Consider the following 20063-nt stretch of genomic DNA (forward strand, 5'->3'; position numbering starts at 1 on the left):
AGTGAATGGATGTTTCTCAGATTGGCATGATGTAGATTTTAGTGTTCCCAGGGATCTATGTTGGGACTTCTCTTTCTCTATTATACATAAAATATTTGGGTATGGACATAGAGTGAATAATATCAAAATTTGCAGATGATACAAATAAGAGGAATAGCAACTATGAGGAAGAATGCAGGGGAGTATAGGAAGTCATGGTCAGATGAAGGGAGGGGGCAGATATGTGGCAAATGCAGTTCAACAATGATAAATACGAATTGATACATTTTGGAAAAATATACTAGAGAATACAAATATACCGTTAATATTAGAACTATCGGGGAGTGGAGGAACAGCAATGTAGAGATGGAAATCCACAGCTCTTTAAAAGCAGGATTGCAGATGTAAAAAACTATAAAAGGACAAATCGGATTCTGGGTTTTATATATAGGGGCAAAAAGTCCAAATATATCAAATCCACTGCATTCTTTTGCCTATCCAGTAAGTAATTTCCTTGAATTCTATTAAATTAGTCAAATGTGGCCTGTCCTTTACTTTTTTGTTTTTGTACATGGATTTGTAATCATGAATCTGTACAAAGCATTGGTTAGGCCACAGTTGGAGTACTGTGTGCCATTTTGGGACATCTAATAAAGGAGGTTATCAAAGCCACAGAATTCATCAAAATAATACTAGGGAATTATAATAATAAAAGGGAACTGGATAAATACTTGAAGGGGAGAAAATTGCAGGGCTGTGGGGAAAAAGCAGGGGGGTGGGATTAATTGGAGAGCTCTTTCAAAGAGCCAGCATTGGCACGATGGGCCGAATGGCCTCCTTCTGTGCCATATGATTCTATGAGAAAATGTAGCTATAATGAAAAACTAAGATTGTGCTCATTGAAACAGGGAAAATCTAACAGAAGTGTTCAAAGTTATGAAAGCGTTTGAGAGGGTAAATATAGTGAAAGATTATTTCTACTGATCAGTGAATTAGTAACAATGGGGCTTTATAGGGTTATGTGTTGAAGCATATTACCATAAAATATAGCACAAACAAATGAACTAACAGGACAAAATAACCCAAAATAGAAATTGTTTAAAAAGGATCTCTTTAGTCTTGAACAATGAAAGAGAAATACACCATTTAGCTTTTGGGATGAATTTATGAACACCACCATTTAGTGAGTGTAAGTGTGAGACAGTCATCCTGGTTAGAGAATAGAGTTTTTATTAATCCAAATCTTAAATCGAATCAGAAACGTGACCCAATTTTCTCTCTTTCAGTATCAAATATATTTGTCCTTGCTGCTCTTCACTTGGAACGATCTCTGTCAGCAGTAAGTATCCCTACTACTAAAATTTAGATTTATTTTATAAAAATGTTTTGTTCTACGAACCAGAAACTAGGAAGTGAGTTTTATATTTTCCTATTTATAATAATTAGCAATCCTTTACTGACCAATATGGGACCACAGATAAATCTCCCTGTAGGCAATTATGCATAGAGGGTGTTATTGACAAGCCTGCCCCTCTCCTTTCCTGACATTCACATACATACACTTTCCTAGCACAAATCACTCGATAGTAATCAGAAATGGCAACTCTGGGTGATTTTGCATCTTCTTAGACCAGAAAAAGCTGAGGCCAAAAATAGTTACATTTACCTCGTGGCTGAGATCAGTTAACTCAATACTGACCAAGGAATGAACCTGGGACCTTCCTGCTCTATGTGGCTCAGTATTACACAGCAGATAAGCCACACTGAAAATAATTTATAATTTTGACTTTCATGAGGATGTTGATGTGATGGGTCCTACAGCAAATCTAGTTTCAATTCAAAAGAAGTGCTATAGTCATGAAATTTTGTTTGGGTTCTCCCAGTCGTCTTCTGGAGTTACAGTGGGAGACTGGAAGGACCCTGCAGAATTTCAGGGCCTATATTTTTATTTTAAAATTTGGCTAATAAAACTAGGCAAATTTAAGTTGGTTTCTTTAAACTGCTAGCCAAAAGTGGTTTGGCTCTGTATGTGTATAAATGCTTATGCTCTGTCTGAGGCCATCACAATGTTAAATTGCTTCCTGAATTCAATCCTAGCTGTGAAAACTTTTGCTTGCCTCAGTAATTGTTGAACTCTGCCAATCAGATTATGGATACTTTATAGTGTCAATTTGCAGTTTCCTATCAGATGCATAGGGTTGCTTAGGACCAAGATATTTGTATTGGTTAACAAATGTTAGAAGATGCAAAACTCACGCAGGTGATAAAAACAATTAATATGGATCACTGGGTTGTCAATTGCCCATACTTATCGGTAGTTGAAATGCAACGAACTATATCAAGCTTACAGGTCTATAGTGCCCTGCTTTATCCTTCCATCCATTTTTATAAATTGGCATCACATTTGCCTCTCCACAGTTCCTTGGCATAACTCCTGTATTTAGTGATTCCCTTAAGATATGTGTCAAGATATGACAGATTTTATTCACTGCCTTCTTTGACAGTCTGTTTTGAAGTGCCTCGCTTTTAGTGTCCTTACTTGAGAAAACCAGTCCTCGGATTCACTCGTAAATAATGACAGAAAGAAATCATTAAGGACATCTGAAGGAATGAACTGATGTTTCTTGGGCCCTGCTTATATACAGTATGGGTGTGGGAAGGTTACATACTTAATATTCCCAATATCATCCCATCAAAGAAAAGTCGTCCCTTGTAATTTCTCCTACAGAATGACACTGGTGTTTGTCCACTCGAGGAGTAAGTAGAGGATGCATATGACTTGAAGACCCCAACATGTCTTCTTTCTGTTTTAACCTAAAATAGTAAATCAAATCTTGGTAAAAATCACTGACATAGATTTTAGAATACTTTAAATGTGTGCACTAGATTGGAATTCAATGTAAAACATTAATCAAGTCTTTCATTGCAATGAACTGCCTCAGCTGTAATTTTGTTTTGCAAAAGCTGTTGGTGTTTAATTTTTTGGAGAGTGGAATTTATGCTGATGTACAACAGTGATCTCACAGCTGCATTTGTATGGAGAATATAATTGAAAATTCCAATGTCCAGGTAGTCAGTGATTGTAGTGTTTTTCAAAATAACCAACTTGTTTGTACCCAGCACAATACATTATTGGCTATAAATTCTTCCATGCATTACATTTATCCCATGGGCAGTTATAGTGGCTACATGACTTTCCTATTGGGGTAAGTATAATGCAGTATGGAATTTCTAGCCTTATGTATACATGGACTGTTGGAATTTAGGAGGATTTTTTTCCAATTTGCTTTGTCATTTACTTGTGACAGTGAAGCAACTACAGTTAGCAGGGTGGGAAAGGTTAGTAAATGTGGTTAAACTAAACAGGTTTTGTTTACATATTACAGCTCTCAATAAGTGAAAAATCAGGGTATGCTATGCAGATGGTCAATCTTGGAGCAATTCTATTTTTTCCGCTGTTTGTGCTTAACATATTGACGTCATCTACTGCAGGTTAGGAATTATATTCTGTCTTTCACATTTTGTTCCTTTGTTTCCTACATTTAAAATTCACCAATAGTCTCACCTCTCTCTCACTACACCTCGCTGCACATTTTGTGTCTACTGCATTCATTTCCAGAACTAATCTTAGATCAGAGGGGTGTGCATCATTACATGCCCAATCCATGCCATCTTAATCACAGCATGAGTACTTACATGAGAGGCTGGCAAGCTCAGTAATGGAAGCAAATATTGGTCCAGCTTTCAGATCTGAAGGCAACAAAAGTGTCTCATTGCCGTAAAATATCCTTTCTCCTGACTTCAGGGAAAAGTTTTGAAGTATTAACATGAACTACGAGGGCTCCTGATTAATGTCCAACAGGTGCAGGCCCTGATACATGATCTTGGGGAAACCCAGGAAATCCTAGGCAGCATAGCGGGGGAGAAAATCTGACTTTATAGGTCACTGCCTTCATTTCCTCTTCCCTGCCCAGGTGCAAGTGAAGAAGAAAATCTACCCTGGAAAAATCTTACTTCCCCACAGGATAGTTGATATGTGGAACAAACTCTGGAGCAAGTATCTGATTTGGGGTCAATTTGGCACCTTGAAAAAGTTGTTGGTTCAATATCTGTTGAGAATTGGGATTGAGGATTAAAGAGATATTTACAACACTACTTGATAATTTTTTTCAGGGGAGGTTTGGGAAGGAAATCAGGAGATCAACATGTGTGAGAGGGAATCCATTATAGAATAATCATGTGTGGAGAAAATATTATGGGCTGGTTGGCCTTTTATCACTCCGGCTTTTCTTATGTTCTACAATCACTTGGCCCATCAAAGCTCGTCTCTGATACAATGGCCTGGAAAGTCACCCACATCAATTTTTGGGCGTGCGCGAGGCGTAGGGAAAAATGATATTGGGCCTCGGGCCTCCGTTCCATCCAGCCGGCGAGCTGTGGAGAGTAGCAGGCGAAACATGATTGAAGATCGGGTCACTGCTGCCATCGAGGCGGCCCTCAGATAAGTGAGGTAAGGTGGAAACGTGGAAAGGGGTGGGGGCGACCGGATTGGGGGAGGGGAGGGAGCCAGAGCGATTGGGGGATGATCGAGGGGCAGCGATCGGGAGAGAGAATGGCTGAGCGGCTCGCGTTCCTTTAATGTGGGGTCGGGAGGAGCACTCCAGACTCCACATTCAGGTAAATATATTTTTAAAACTTACCTTGTTGGTTGTGCCAGCTGTCTCAGGACAAACCAATCTTGTAGGGTGGCCTCAATAAGGGATTAGACCTCTTATTTGTATATGCAAAGAGCCTAATGCCTGCTTGTGGCATAGGCACTGCACGCAGAATTTTGAGGAATTTACCAATATGGCGGGTGGCGCACTTTCAGCTCGTAATGAGCGTGCACTTGCTGCCCGCCATTTTGGATGCTGTTTAGCACCCAAAAAATGGACAGTCATTCCAGACTACAATAATCACTTTAGCAACATTAGTCAATCGGTTGTGCATATCTGCATCAATGCACACATTGTAGAGCCAGTGACTTTACCTCCTTCCCAATAGAGCAAGAAGACAGGGCTCTGGGCTTTGCCAGAATTGCAGGCTTGCCCCCAAGTCAAGGGCATCATCAACTGCACACCCATAGCCTTGTGTGCTCCAACACAGGACCTTGAAGTATACATCAATAGGAAGGCTATGTTGCCTACCCGATGCCAGGGTTAAGGACATCTCCTCCAGGCTGGAGAAGAACTTGGAGTGGGAGGGGGAGGTTCCAGTTGTTGTGGTCCACCTAGGTACCAATGACCTAGGTGGAACTAAGAAAAAGATTCTGCTGAGAGAGTTTGAGCAGCTAGGGACTAAATTAAAAAGCAGAATCACAAAGGTAATAATCTCTGGATTATTGCCTGAGCCACGAGGAAATTGGCATAGGGTCAATAGAATCAGGGAGATGAATGCGTGGCTCAAATATTGGTGTGGAAGAAGTAGGTTTCGATTTGTGGGGCACTGGCACCAGTACTGGGGAAAGAGAGAGCTGTTTTGTTGGGACGGTCTACACCTGAACCATGCTGGGACCAGAGTTCTAGCGAATCGAATAACTAGGGAGGTAGATAGGGCTTTAAACTAAATAAGTGGGGGGGGTGGGGGGAGGGTCCCAGACAAGAGAATCTAGAACGCTAAAGAGAAAAGACAAGGAAGCAGTGCAGGAAAGTGATTGGGGTAAGGATAACCAGATTGTGTCAGGAAGGGACAGAGCGTACAAACAAAAGAGTGCACTAACAAATGGATCCGGGTAAGCAAAAATGGAAATCAGAAAAATAGTACAAAAAAATGTTAAGATGTCTAAAAATGTTAAAAAGACAAATCTAAAGGCACTGTATCTGAATGCACGAAGCATTCGTAATAAGGTAGATAAATTAAGAGCGCAAATAGAAGTAAACAGGATATAATTGCAATTACAGAGAAATGGCTGCAGGGTGACCTGCAAGGCTGGGAGCTGAATATCCAAGGATTTCGATATTTAGGAAGGACAGGCAAAAATGAAAAGGAGGTGGGGTGGCGTTGTTAGTAAAGGATGAAATCAGAGCAATAGTGAGAAAGGATATTGGCTCAGAAAATCAAGATGTAGAATCAGTCTGGGTGGAGTTAAGAAGCACCAAGGGGCAGAAAATACTGGTGGGAGGTGTCTATAGGCCTCCAAACAGTAGTGGGAATGTAGGGGATGCGATTAAACAGGAAATTAGAGATGTATGTAACAAGGGTACTACAGTAATCATGTATGACTTTAATCTACATATAAACTGGCCAAACCAAATTAGCAATAATACTGTGGAGGATGAATTCCTGGAGTGTGTACGAGATGGTTTTTAGACCAGTACGTTGAGGAGCCAACCAGGGAACAAGCTATCCTAGATTGGGTATTGTACAATGAGAAGGGGTTAATTAATAATCTTGTTATGCGGGCTCCTTTAGGGAAGAGTGACCATAACATGATAGAATTCTTCATTAAGATGGAAAGTGAAGTAGTCCAATCCGAAACTAGGGTCCTAAATCTAAACAAAAGAAACTACGAAGGTATGAGGAGTGAGTTGGCTATGATAGATTGGGAAGCTTCATTAAAAGGCATGACGGTAGATAGGCAATGGCTAACATTTAAGGAACGAATGCATGAATTGTAACAGTTGTACATTCCTTTCTGGCGCAAAAACACAAAAGGAAAAGCGGCCCAACCATGGCTAACAAAATAAATTAAGGATAGTAGTAGATCCAAAGAGGAGTCATACAAAGTTGCCAGAAAAAGTAGTAAGCCTGAGGATTGGGAGCAGTTTAGAATTCAGCAAAAAAAAACAAGAGATTGATTAAGAGGGGAAAAATAGAGTATGAGTGTAAACTTGCAAGGAACATAAAAGTGGACTGTAAAAGCTTCTACAAGTTTGTAAAAAGAAAAGGATTAGCGAAGACAAATGTAGGTCCCTTACAATCAGAAACGGGAGAATTTATAATGGGGAACAAGGAAATGGCAGAGCAATTAAACAAATACTTTAGTTCTGTCTTCACGGAAGAGGATACAAATAACTTCCCAGAAATGCTAGTGAGAAGGAGGAATTAAAGCAAATAAGTATTAATTAAAAAAAAGTGCTGCAGAAATTAATTGGACTGAAAGCCGATAAATCCCCAGGACCTGATAATCTGCATCCCAGAGTACTAAAAGAGGTAGCCATGGAAATAGTGGATGCATTAGTTGTCATCTTCCAAAATTCTATAGATTATGGAACAGCTCCTTCAGATTGGAGGGTGGCAAATGTAACCCCACTATTTATTTAAAAAAGGAGGGATAGAGAAAACAGGGAACTACAGACCGGTTCGCCTAACATCAGTAGTAGGGAAAATGCTAGAGTCTATTCTAAAGAATGTGATAACAGGACACTTAGAAAATATCAACGGGATTAGATAAAGTCAGCATGGATTTATGAAAAGGAAATTGTGTTTGACAAACCTCCTGGAGTTTTTTGAGGAAGTAACCAGTAGAATTAGATAAGGGAGAACCAGTGGATGTGGTGTATTTGGATTTTCAGAAGGCCTTTGATAAAGTCCCACATAAGAGGTTAGTGTGCAAAATTAAAGCATATGGGATTGGTGGTAATATACTGGCATGGATTCAAAATTGGTTAACAGACAGGAAACAGAGAGTAGGAATAAATGGTTCTTTTTCAAGGTGGCAGGCTGTGACTAGTGGGGTACCGCAGGGATCAATGCTTGGGCCCCAGGTATTCACAATATATATCAATGATTTGGATGAGGGAAGCAAATGTAATTTTTCCAAGTTTGCTGACGACACAAAACTAGGTGGGATCATGAGTTGTGAGGAGGATGAAAAGAGGCTTCAAGACAATTTAGACAAGTTGAGTGAGTGGGCAAATACATGGCAGATGCAGTATAATGTGGATAAATGTGAAATTATCCACTTCGGAAGGAAAAACAGAAAGGCAGAGTATTATTTAAATGGTGATGTACAAAGGGACCTGGGTGTCCTTGTACAGCAGTCACTGAAAGCATACATGTAGGTGCAGCGAGCAGTTGGGAAGGCAAATGGTATGTTGGCCTTCATTGCAAGAGGATTTGAGTACAGGAGCAAGGATGTCTTACTGCAGTTATACAGGGCCTTGGTGAGACCACACCTGGAGTATTGTGTGCATTTTTGGTCTCCTTACCTAAGAAAGGATATACTTGCCATAGAGGGAGTGCAGCGAAGGTTCACCAGACTGATTCCTGTGATGGCAGGACTGTCATATGAGGAGAGATTGGGTCGACCTGGCCTGTATTCACTCGAGTTTAGAAGAATGAGAGGGGATCTCATTGAAACATATAAAATTCTGACAGGGCTAGACAGACTGGATGCAGGGAGGATGTTTCCCCTGGCTGGGGGGTCCAGAACGAGGGGTCACAGTCTCAGGATACGGGGTAGGACATTTAGGACTGAGATGAGGAGAAATTTCTTCACTTAGAGGGTGGTGAACCTGTGGAATTCTCTACCACAGAAGGCTGTGGAGGCCAAGTCACTGAATAAATTTAAGAAGGAGCTAGATAAATTTCTAGACACAAAAGGCATCAAGGGGTATGGGGAGAGAGCAGGAATATGGTATTGAGATAGAGGATCGGCCATGATCACATTGAATGGCGGAGCAGGCTCGAAGGGCCGAATGGCCTACTCCTGCTCCTATTTTCTATGTTCTATGTTTCTATGGAAGGGCTTCCACTTGCTGAACGTGCAGCTGGTGTGCCACAACATGCAGCGCATCATGTAGGTGTGTGCCAAGTATCCTGGCAGTTGTAATGATGCCTTTATCCTGCACCAGTCCTCAATTCCTCCTTTCTTTCACCTAGTCAGAGTCAGAGGCTGACTACTTGGACACAACGTCTATCCTCTGCATGCGTAGCTCATGACATCTGTCAGGAACGCATGCACAAACGCAAAGATGAGATATAATCAAAGCCATGCCTCTACCAGAGCCCCGATAGAGCAAACCATCGGCATCCTCAAGCAATGCTTCCACTGACTGGATAGGTCTGACGGTGTCCTGCCATACTGTCACCAGAGAGTATCTAGAATCACTGCCATCTGCAGCATGCTCCACAACTGTGCAGTACAGAGGATCCAACCCATCAAGTCACCTGCAGAGGAAAAAGTGGAGGCAAAAGCGTATGAAGAACAGGAAGACACAGTATGACAAGCAACAGCAAGGCCCACCTATCCTGCCTGCTGCAAGAGCTCCAATAGCAGGTCATCAAGGAGCGCTTTGCCTAACTACTTCCTATTCCCCTGCGCCAAAAGCCCTTTCCTAACATTAGTCCCAGTCCTTTCTCCATCCTCAGAACCGCTCTCAACCCAAACACAAGCATTGGTCTTTCAGTCAAATTACATTGGCTGGTCAACAAATACAAAACAAACTGCACACCACAAAATGAAATAGTCATTGAAAGACTAATTGGCAATGAGCATTAACATACCCATCAACTAATGATCATCCTGATGCAAGACCCTAGTGCCTGATTTTAGTGTTTACCTACACATTCTGGTGTTCATGATGTGGAGATGCCGGTGATGGACTGGGGTTGACAATTGTAAACAATTTTACAACACCAAGTTATAGTTCAGCAATTTTATTTTAAATTCACAAGCTTTCGGAGGCTTCCTCCTTCGTCAGGTGAACTATAACTTGGTGTTGTAAAATTGTTTACAATTCTGGTGTTCCTACAAGGTACTATCCCAGTGGCTTAGGCATGGCAGGTGGAAGGCTGCTGAACCTCCGATGAGGGCCTTTGAGATGGCCATGGGCGACGAACTTGAGAAGCTTGGACCTGAGACTGCTCGGCTACTGCCAGGGCAGTCTAGCCCAGCTGTCTTTCCAGCAACAGGATGTGCATTGGTTCAGGGGTTGGTGGGGGAGCAGGTGTGCTGTCATCCTGAGAGGACAGCATGTGCCTCTCCCATGGTACCACTGCTACTCACATGGGGCTGTGCCTCAGCACTTGGAGGGGTCTGCGGTAAAGCAAACTCCAGGACAGTGTGATAGCACTGAAGTCCCTATCATGCTTTCACACCCACTGTGGAAGCCCATAGAGACAATGGAACCCAAAACTTGAATGGCAGCAATGTGAACTTCCATCGAAGCTGTTAGAGCTGTCACCACTGGCTCGTATACTGAGGGCCCCACTGCAGCGACACAGAGCTGAACACATGCTCCATAGCTGACTGTATTGCCTCGATGCCACGCGTTGTGGAAGAGGACTGCTCCACACTGTCCAATATGGTGAATAATCTCCTGGTAGGCCATCCAACGCACCGAACAAATGCTGGTGCACACCTGTCAGACTTCTTTTAAAGGCTGGGCCCTGGAAGTCGTCATTTGTGCCCACTATAGCAAAGCTGGGATGTTAGCTTGCCCTCCAGAAAGCTGTGTCCTATACCATCCTTTCACACTGTCCTTACCCCTGCTCACCTTTGTGCGGTGAATCACCCTGCAACTCACTTCCTAAATTATGCAGTGTGCCAACGTCTGAGCTAGTGCATCCAAGGGTCAGAATGAGTGATGGCACTTCTTTAGGAGGGCTGCCCTCCCCTTCCTCTGCTGCAGATGGTCCCGGGACTTGCAAAGGACCTGCAATGAGAAGATGTATGGCCACTCTAGAGACCACCAGGATGTCATTCGGAGTGTATGAAGGAGAAAGTTCAGTCTCAAGACAAAAGGAGAGGAAGGTGGCCAAGCATCCTGTGGGAAATTTCCTCCATCCTTGCTATCTGCCAAAATTTGAACTCTCCCATTTCCCATGACATTGATTGCCTCCTCCTCCATTGGCATGAGCTCCTACATTGATGGTGCCCTCCTCCAGATCTGGAGAGTTCCTTCTTATTGTGCACCAGCTTGTCCTGCAAGAAGAGTGGGAGCGTGTTGGTTGTAGCCTTTTGAGGGGATGTGAAGATGTCTGTGGCAGCTTAGCATAGGTAACATGGTGAGAGAAAGAGGTACCAGGTGTGGGGAAGGAGGCCTAGTAATTGTGAGGGAAATAACAGATGCAGAGTGTGCCAGTGAAGCAGAAGGAGGTACATTAATCTATGTTGCTGTGATTGGAGGAGAGAGATGGAAAGCGTGGGTGGTAAGGCTTGCTACTACTGCGACTACAGTAGAGTTGTGTACGGCTGTGCAGATTATAAGAAAGCTGTGAATGGGAGTCTTACCTTAGCAGCTCTAGTTGAGTTATTGAATTTCTTTGTACATAACTGTTAGGTCCATGGTGTCAGACTCCTGGCATTCACATGCTCTGCTACCTCTGTCCACCGTTGCTGGGCTATGTGGCAGAGCACTCAGTGCCCATCTGCGGGGAACAACACCTCCTTCATCCTGGTCACCGCCTCCACTGCACTGTCTGAGAAATGGAATGAAAGGGGGGGTGGCTCTGGCAGCAGACATTTTACTTGCAGCAACAGCTCTGATATCATTGACTAAAGGCTCCTCCCCTTTAAAAGGTACAGGCTGCCTTTAAATCGCAGATTTCCCGTCTTCCGAATGGGCAAGCTGCCAATTACAAATATGAGTAGCGCTGACAGCTTGCGCTCATAATGGAAATGAGGCACGCACCTCAAAATGGTACGTGTCTCCCGTCAGCTGGTTCAGGCGGGTGTAGCAGAAGCCCCGACCCATTTTGGAAGCTAATTAAAAATCATCTCCCATAACGCATGATCATGAAGGCAAATGGTCTGTGTAGTCTGCTGTAAATAGGTGGTTTGTTCCTATGTTAACCACCAATTCTCATTGTTCATTTTATTTATACCACATTCCATGCTTTCTGTTTGCCTTTTTGAGTTATTTTCTTGCCACTCGTTGAAGTAAAATTGAATGTTCCAGCTCCCCTGATAGCTCAGAAGATTTATCCAATGTGTAGCCAAGCCATATAGACCAGAAGGTCTCAGACTTAATCCCTAGTCTGTACTGGGTTACCTAATCTCAGTTAAGGTGGTAGCAAGGGTGTTACAATTACTTTGTGTAACACTGGGTGTGGGAGGGGATAATCAACTGGGTGTTCCACTCCTGATTGCCATTCAGTGATCTTTGTTGGAAATGCACATATGTGCATGTCGAGTGAGGATAGTATTGGGATCTGCTGTGATGGCCCCACTTCAAATAGCTTGCCAACTCTCACTTTCGAGGCTCACACATAAAGAATGGCCATGCCAGCAAGACAGCTGAGGGCTCCCTGTACTTATGGAACTGTAGTCCAGCAAGGAGTCCATGCTTTCTGGAGAGGGACAAAGTTGGCAGATTAGTTCTTAAAAATTGAGATCTCAGTTCATTTTCCCTTATTCCCATTAAATATTTCTGAATTCAGTTTATACGGCTTTAACAGGAGGTAGTACACACAAAGAAAGGTTTAAATTCCCTGGTTTCAAGCTCAATATAAAATGCACTGGGATCTTCTCAGCAACTGAAAGCCATCCAAAATGCCTCTCTTCAAAGCATAGTCTTGTGATGTTTGCACGTTGTTTTTGATAAAGAAATGTTGAGACTGTTTAAGTATCCTCCACATATCAGAACCCATGCATTCATCCTCTACTAGCCTTTGTACCATGTGATTGTGATACAGAGAACACTTTAAGTATAATACTTGGTAATCCTAGCTTTCAATCATGTTTGAACTCTAATGGAAATACTGTACTGTCATGTGGGAGTGAGCAATAGAAATCAAAATGTTAAATCTTAGCAACAGAAGACAGAAATACCAACTTAATATGAAATTGTTCATTATATATTATATATACTGTACAATTGCATAAAATAAAAGTTTGATCTTTGCCATCTTGATTTGTGCTGCAACTTTGAAAACCCTCCCTGCCAACTAAGTATACTTACGTTAGTGGACTGGTTGGCTGTTGTGCAAGTACTTATCATTCTTGTCTTTCCTTTTTCCCTTTGCATTATTCCTGCATGCAGTTGGATCAGCAATGGCCTTAGTAGTGTATACCATCATATTCATGAAGCTGTACTCGTACCACGAGGTGAATAGGTGGCTTCGTGAAGAATGGGCACCTTTAGGTCTAAAATCAGCCATGAAGCAACCAGGTATGTCCATGTTAAATATTCCCAAGTACTGGTACATAATTGTTTCCTTTCAGCACTTTTTGTTACGGTATGATATTAATTTAACGTTAATGTAATTACAGGTATTACATCATGTGTGGTTGGATATGATGAAAACAACTCTGATAGGAACAATGTACTGCAAATGATCAATTATCCAGACAACCTGACAGTAAAAGGTATAGATTTTATCCTTTGTTCTGGTTTGCAGGTGATAATATAATATAACTGTATTTATTTGGTTACTGTGGAGAAGAGCAGTGGTGGCTTAGTTAATGTAACAAAACACAATTTCAATTTATATTGATCCAGATTTTCTTTTTAGTAGTAAGTGGGAGTTTTAGCTAAAGAATGAAGCTGTTTTCCACTGGTATAATCTATGACACAGCCAGGGATAAGGTGGTAGAATTACCCTTCCATCTTAACGCTAAATTGTACTGTCATTTATTTTCAAGCACTCGCTCCTCTCAAATACGTATGGTATTCTGTGCATAGTGGGAGTAGGCCCTGTCATATATTCAAATAGCATGTTTTTGGGGAAGTGGCATTCTTTTCTACAACATTATGTGATCACATCTATATTTTGATGAAAATTGTAAATCAGTGACCTTGATTATTACTCTGTTTGTTTAGGTATGTAGTGAATTTTATGCTTACCTTTTGTTAAGGTCTACAGTCCAGAGGAAGGTGGAAGGGAAGCTGCTTTATGATGCAGGTAGAAGCACTGAAGGGTGCAATGTAATTTAAGTGTGTTGAGAGGGTGGCCTACTGGTATTGGAGTACTGAAAGGGTGGTGGTAGGGATGAGAAGAGCAGAGGAATGTTGGGGTGTGGGAGTATAAGGGAAGGGGTCTTTAGGTATTGGAGTAATGGGAAGGGATTTTGTAGTATTGGGATAGGGTGCTGGGAATGTGCAAATAGTGGTCTTATGGAGTGGGAGCATTGAAATAGTGGTGTTGAGACGTTGGAACATTGGGGGAAGGGGTTGTTGGTGTGGGAGTAGTGGAGAGCAGGAACATTGGGTGGGGCCTATGGGATGCTGCTGAGAATTACACCCACAGCCGTGACCGGTAAATTGGGTATAAATTCTTTAAAGCACTGTAAAGAATTTAGAGTCGGTTCCCAGATCATGGTCTTGAACGCAGTGATGGTTTTTCTTGTCTGTGGTGGAAGGAGAATAAGATGAAAAGCATGAGTGTTTGGGTTGCTGTGGGAGTGGCAAGAGGAAACAGCAGTGAGTGACGAGAGGAAGGAATGGGCACTCAGGACGGGAGATCTCGAGTGGCACTGGATGGTAGGAAGGCATGGGTTAGGAGGAAGGTATGGGTATTTGGGACTGGGGTGGTAGGAGAGATGGGGAAGGCACTCGGGGTGGATCAGCGTGAGATTGGGGAATGGATGAATGAGAATAAAGATTCTGCTCTTTCTTTCTGCTAGGTTTAAAGAAGGAAATTTAATTGGGAATGCCCTTGTTATTTAAAGAGATGTATGTAGTTATTTTACCCCACAGTTTTAAAGGTCCCTGTGAAACTCAGGGAAACAAAAGTCCTTAAACTGCTGTTTATGCCATTTCTCTGGGGTTTCCCCTGAAGTTAGAGCAGGAGGTTCGAGAACCCCTGTGGAAGTTCTATCCCTGAGATCGGACTGCAGTGGGATTTATGCCTGTCACTTTGCCGGAATGCCGATAACATGGGATTTCCAACACATTTTAAATTTTTTTTTATTTGTTCATGGGATGTGGGCGTTGCTGACTAGGCCGGCATTTATTGCCCATCCCTAATTGACCTTGAGAAGGTGGTGGTGAGCCGCCTTCTTGAACCGCTGCAGTCAGTGTGTTGAAGGTTCTCCCACAGTGCTGTTAGGAAGGGAGTTCCAGGATTTTGACCCAGCGACGATGAAGGAACGGCGATATATTTCCAAGTCGGGATGGTGTGTGACTTGGAGGGGAACGTGCAGGTGGTGTTGTTCCCATGTGCCTGCTGCTCTTGTCCTTCTAGGTGGTAGAGGTCGCGAGTTTGGGAGGTGCTAACGAAGAAGCCTTGGCGAGTTGCAGCAGTGCATCCTGTGGATGGTACACACTGCAGCCACTGTGCGCCGGTGGTGAAGGGAGTGAATGTTTAGGGTGGTGGATGGGGTGCCAATCAAGTAGGCTGCTTTGTCCTGGATGGTGTCGAGCTTCTTGAGTGTTGTTGGAGCTGCACTCATCCAGGCAAGTGGAGAGTATTCCATCACACTCCTGACTTGTGCCTTGTAGATGATGGAAAGGCTTTGGGGAGTCAGGAGGTGAGTCACTCGTCGCAGAATACCCAGCCTCTGACCTGCTCTCGTAGCCACAGTATTTATGTGGCTGGTCCAGTTAAGTTTCTGGTCAATGGTGACCCCCAGGATGTTGATGGTGGGGGATTCGGTGATGATAATGCCGTTGAATATCAAGGGGAGGTGGTTAGACTCTCTCTTGTTGGAGATGGTCATTGCCTGACACTTGTCCGGCGCGAATGTTACTTGCCATTTATCAGCCCAAGCCTGGATGTTGTCCAGGTCTTGCTGCATGCGGGCTCGGTCTGCTTCATTGTTTATGGGGTTACGAATGGAACTGAACACTGTACAATCATCAGCGAACATCCCCATTCTGACCTTATGATGGAGGGAAGGTCATTGATGAAGCAGTTGAAGATGGTTGGGCCAAGGACACTGCCCTGAGGAACTCCTGCAGCAATGCCCTGGGGCTGAGATGATTGGCCTCCAACAACCACTACTGTCTTCCTTTTGAGCTAGGTATGACTCCAGCCACTGGAGAGTTTTCCCCCTGATTCCCATTGACTTCAATTTTACTAAGACTCCTTGGTGCCACACTCGGTCAAATGCTGCCTTGATGTCAAGGGCAGTCACTCTCACCTCACCTCTGGAATTCAGCTCTTTTGTCCATGTTTGGACCAAGGCTGTAATGAGGTCTGGCGCCAAGTGGTCCTGGCAGAACCCAAACTGAGCATCGGTGAGCAGGTTATTGGTGAGTAAGTGCCGCTTGATAGCACTGCCGACGACACTTTCCATCACTTTGCTGATGATTGCGAGAAGACTGATGGGGCGGTAATTGGCCGGATTGGATTTGTTCTGCTTTTTGTGGACAGGACATACCTGGGCAATTTTCCACATTGTCGGGTGGATGCCAGTGTTGTAGCTGTACTGGAACAGCTTGGCTAGAGGCGCAGCTAGTTCTGGAGCACAAGTCTTCAGCACTACAGCCGGGATGTTGTTGGGGCCCATAGCCTTTGCTGTATCCAGTGCACTCAGCCATCTCTTGATGTCACGTGGAGTGAATCGAATTGGCTGAAGACTGGCTTCTGTGATGGTGGGTATATCGGGAGGAGGCCGAGATGGATTATCCACTCGGCACTTCTGGCTGAAGATGGTTGCAAACGCTTCAGCCTTGTCTTTTGCACTCATGTGCTGGACTCCACCATCATTGAGGATGGGGATGTTTACAGAGCCTCCTCCTCCCGTTAGTTGTTTAATTGTCCACCACTATTCACGACTGGATGTGGCAGGACTGCAGAGCTTTGATCTGATCCGTTGATTGTGGAACCGCTTAGCTCTGTCTATAGCATGTTGCTTCCGCTGTTTAGCATGCATGTAGTCCTGAGTTGTAGCTTCACCAGGTTGGCATCTCATTTTTAGGTACACCTGGTACTGCTCCTGGCATGCTCTTCTACACTCCTCATTGAACCAGGGTTGATCTCCTGGCTTGTTGGTAATGGTAGAGTGAGGAATATGCCGGGTCATGAGGTTACAGATTGTACTGGAATACAATTCTGCTGCTGCTGATGGCCCACAGCGCCTCATGGATGCCCAGTTTTGAGCTGCTAGATCTGTTCTGAATCTATCCCATTTAGCACGGTGGTAGTGCCACACAACACGTTGGATGGTGTCCTCAGTGAGAAGACTGGACTTCGTCTCCACGAGGACTGTGCGGTGGTCATTCCTACCAATACTGTCATGGACAGATGCATTTGCGACAGGTAGATTGGTGAGGACAAGGTCAAGTAAGATTTTACCTCATGTTGGTTCGCTCACCACCTGCCGTAGGTGAGCTCTCAGCCCATAAGGAGACTGGTATGGGTGCTCACCATGAAATAAGCTTAAAGGAATGGGGAGTGGGGTGGGGGGGAGATTTTATTAGCTTTTAAAAAGGTTATTAGCTTTTAAAAAGGTTATTAGCTTTTAAAAAGGTTGTAAATATTTTGAATGCATATTTCAGCCTTTCCAAAAGCTGTTTGGGATAAGAAAGTGGCTAGCTAACCCAGTGGCTGACACAATAGTGTGAAGGCAGGAAACAGAGGCTGTTACCTAGTGATGTAGTAGTGTATGGCTGGAGGTGCTGCTGCATGACGAGGATTACCCTGTTTGTAGTCCAGAGCACCCTCCCCAGAAGACAGTAGGGCAGAATGCCTAGCAATAAGTGGCAGCCAGGCTCACTATACTACTATAAACTAGTAAGCTGCCAAGTTAAGCCTAATAAAAAGTTTGCCAGGTACCTGATATACATATGCAATGCCACAGGCAGGTAGGCAGCCTGTTGCATGTTTACTGCTGGCTCCAACCAAACCCTGACACAGCCATACAGCTCTTTCAGTGCAGACTATACTCATATGGCACACATTACAGCTGTAAATTACAGTTGAAAGCCTTGGCACACTCACATCTTCAAAGGGCTTCAAGCATAAAAACATTATTTCACAATCTGATGTATGGTCGCTTAATGACACACAGATTATGCTGCAGCTTTGGCACATGTCTGTTACAATGGTATGTACTGCTTCAACTTAATATCTTCCTGCTTGCTCAACAAGTCAGCACCTAATACTTGGAAAAAACCTTAACTGGAGGAGAGCTCAAAAATTACCAGCTTTTGACTACTTTCAAGGAGGCCACCTTGAGCACCTTTGTTTATAAGAGCATTGAGGGAGCAAGAGAAGGTGAAGCTACAGGTGTCCTGAAAGCAATGACCAGTGTCATCCAGTTCTTATATCTTGCCCCCCCCCCCTTCTCACTCACCCCCACACAGCCATACATAGTGTACAGGGGAATGGATGTTGTTTATATAGACTTCCAGAAGGCATTCGATAAAGTCCCTCGTAACAGACTGTTAGCTAAAGTTGAAGCTCATGGAATTGAGGGCAAGTTATTGACCTGATTAGGAAATTGGCTGAGCGGCAGGAGACAGAGTAGGAATAATGGGCAGGTATTCAAATTGGCAGGATGTGACTAGTGATGTCCCACAGGGATCTGTGTTAGGGCCTCAGCTATTCACTGTATTTATTAACGACTTAGATGACGGATAGAGAGCCACATATCCAAGTTTGCCAATGACACAAAGATAGGCAGCATTGTAAGCAGTGTAGAAGAAGCATAAAATTACAGTGTGCAGATCGGCCAATTAATAAGTGAATGGGCAAAACTTTGGTAAATAGATTTCAAAGTAGGCAAGCGTGAGGTCATCTACTTAGACCCTAAAAAGGACAGAACAGAGTACTTTTTAAACAGTGAGAATCTTGAAACAGTGGCGGTCCAAAGAGACTTAGGGGTCCATGTACATAGATCATTAAAATGTCATGGACCCCTAAGTCTCTTTGGACCCCTAATGTCATAAAAAATAATCAAAAAGGCTAGTGGAATGCTGGCCTTCATAGCTGGAGGACTAGAATAAAAGGGGCTAGAAGTTATGCTACAGCTATACAAAGCCCTGGTTAGACCACACCTGGAGTACTGTGTTCAGTTCTGGGCACCGCACCTTAGGAAGGATATATTGGCCTTGGAGGGAACGCAGCGTAGATTTACTAGAATGATACCTGGACTCCAAGGACTAAATTACGAGGAGCGATTACACAAGCTAGGGTTGTAGTCCCTGGAATTTAGAAGATTAAGGGGTGATTTGATCGATGTTTTCAAGATAGTAAGGGAAATTGATAGGGTAGATAGAAAGAAACAATTCCCGCTGGTTGGGGAGTCTAGGACTAGGAGTCTTAGCCTAAAAATTAGAGCCAGGACTTTCAAGAGTGAAGTTAGGAAACACTTCTACACGCAAGGGGTGGGAAAAGTTTGGAACTTCCTTCCGCAAACGGCAGTTGATGCGAGCTCAATTGTTAATTTTAAATCGAAGATTGATAATACCTTTGGTTAACAAAAATCTAAGGGATATTGGGCTAAGGCGGATACATGGAGATCAACCATGATCTCATTGAATGGCGGAACAGGCTCGAGGGGCTAAATGGCGTGCTCCTGTTCCTATGTTCCTACGTTCACAGCAACAGAAACTAGCACTTAGTATAAAATGCACTAAATATCAATGCTACTACAAAACAAAATCACAAGTTTTGTAGCAACATTTCCAACTTAATACCAGCTTTAAGAATCCAACTTCTGCAGGCCTGTGAATTAGCCATTCATCCATTTTATATTAGTGCGGTCAGTGTCATGGGTGGAGCTTCTTCAAAGGATGTGAAATTCAAAATGGGACCTGATTTGTATCACTTTACTACTGAATTGAGACTGGCGTTGGCCAGCAGATTCCAATTGTTTCTCGTTCTTTGAATAGTGCCATGGAATCTTTTACACCTACCTAAATGGGCAGACAAGTCTTGATTTAATGTCTCATGTAAAAGGCAGCTCTGAAATGTCAGCCTAGATTCTGTGCTCTAGTTCTGGAGTAGGGCACCACAACAGAGATTGAGTCTGCAGTCTTTAATTGCAGAATATGGTGATTTTTTTTTTTAAGAATTTTTTTTTCCCCATAGAATAGAAGCCGATTGAAAGTACTGTTGCAAACATCTAAATTAATCAGCTTACTAATATCAATTTATAACTGCATTAATTTACATGAAGTCACTTATCCATATTCTTCAGCTCATTTGAACTGTATAATTTATGTTCTGCCTCTCATCAGTCCTGTGCTTCCAATGCATATTCACTTCAAAGT

At 43.2% G+C, this 20063-nt stretch overlaps 1 protein-coding gene across 1 annotated transcript in view; it reads left to right on the plus strand.

Annotated features, from left to right (window-relative positions):
• The window catches only part of LOC137333506 (diacylglycerol O-acyltransferase 1-like), a 98783-nt gene that overhangs the window by 19457 nt on the left and 59263 nt on the right, over positions 1-20063 (plus strand). The window contains exons 5-8 of the mRNA XM_067997687.1: positions 1266-1318; positions 3366-3471; positions 12945-13073; positions 13175-13270. Of these exons, the coding sequence (XP_067853788.1) occupies positions 1266-1318; positions 3366-3471; positions 12945-13073; positions 13175-13270 (384 nt within the window). The remainder of the gene's footprint in view (positions 1-1265; positions 1319-3365; positions 3472-12944; positions 13074-13174; positions 13271-20063) is intronic.

The sequence above is a fragment of the Heptranchias perlo genome, chromosome 16 (genome assembly GCF_035084215.1).
Source record: "Heptranchias perlo isolate sHepPer1 chromosome 16, sHepPer1.hap1, whole genome shotgun sequence".
Lineage (NCBI taxonomy): Eukaryota > Metazoa > Chordata > Chondrichthyes > Hexanchiformes > Hexanchidae > Heptranchias > Heptranchias perlo.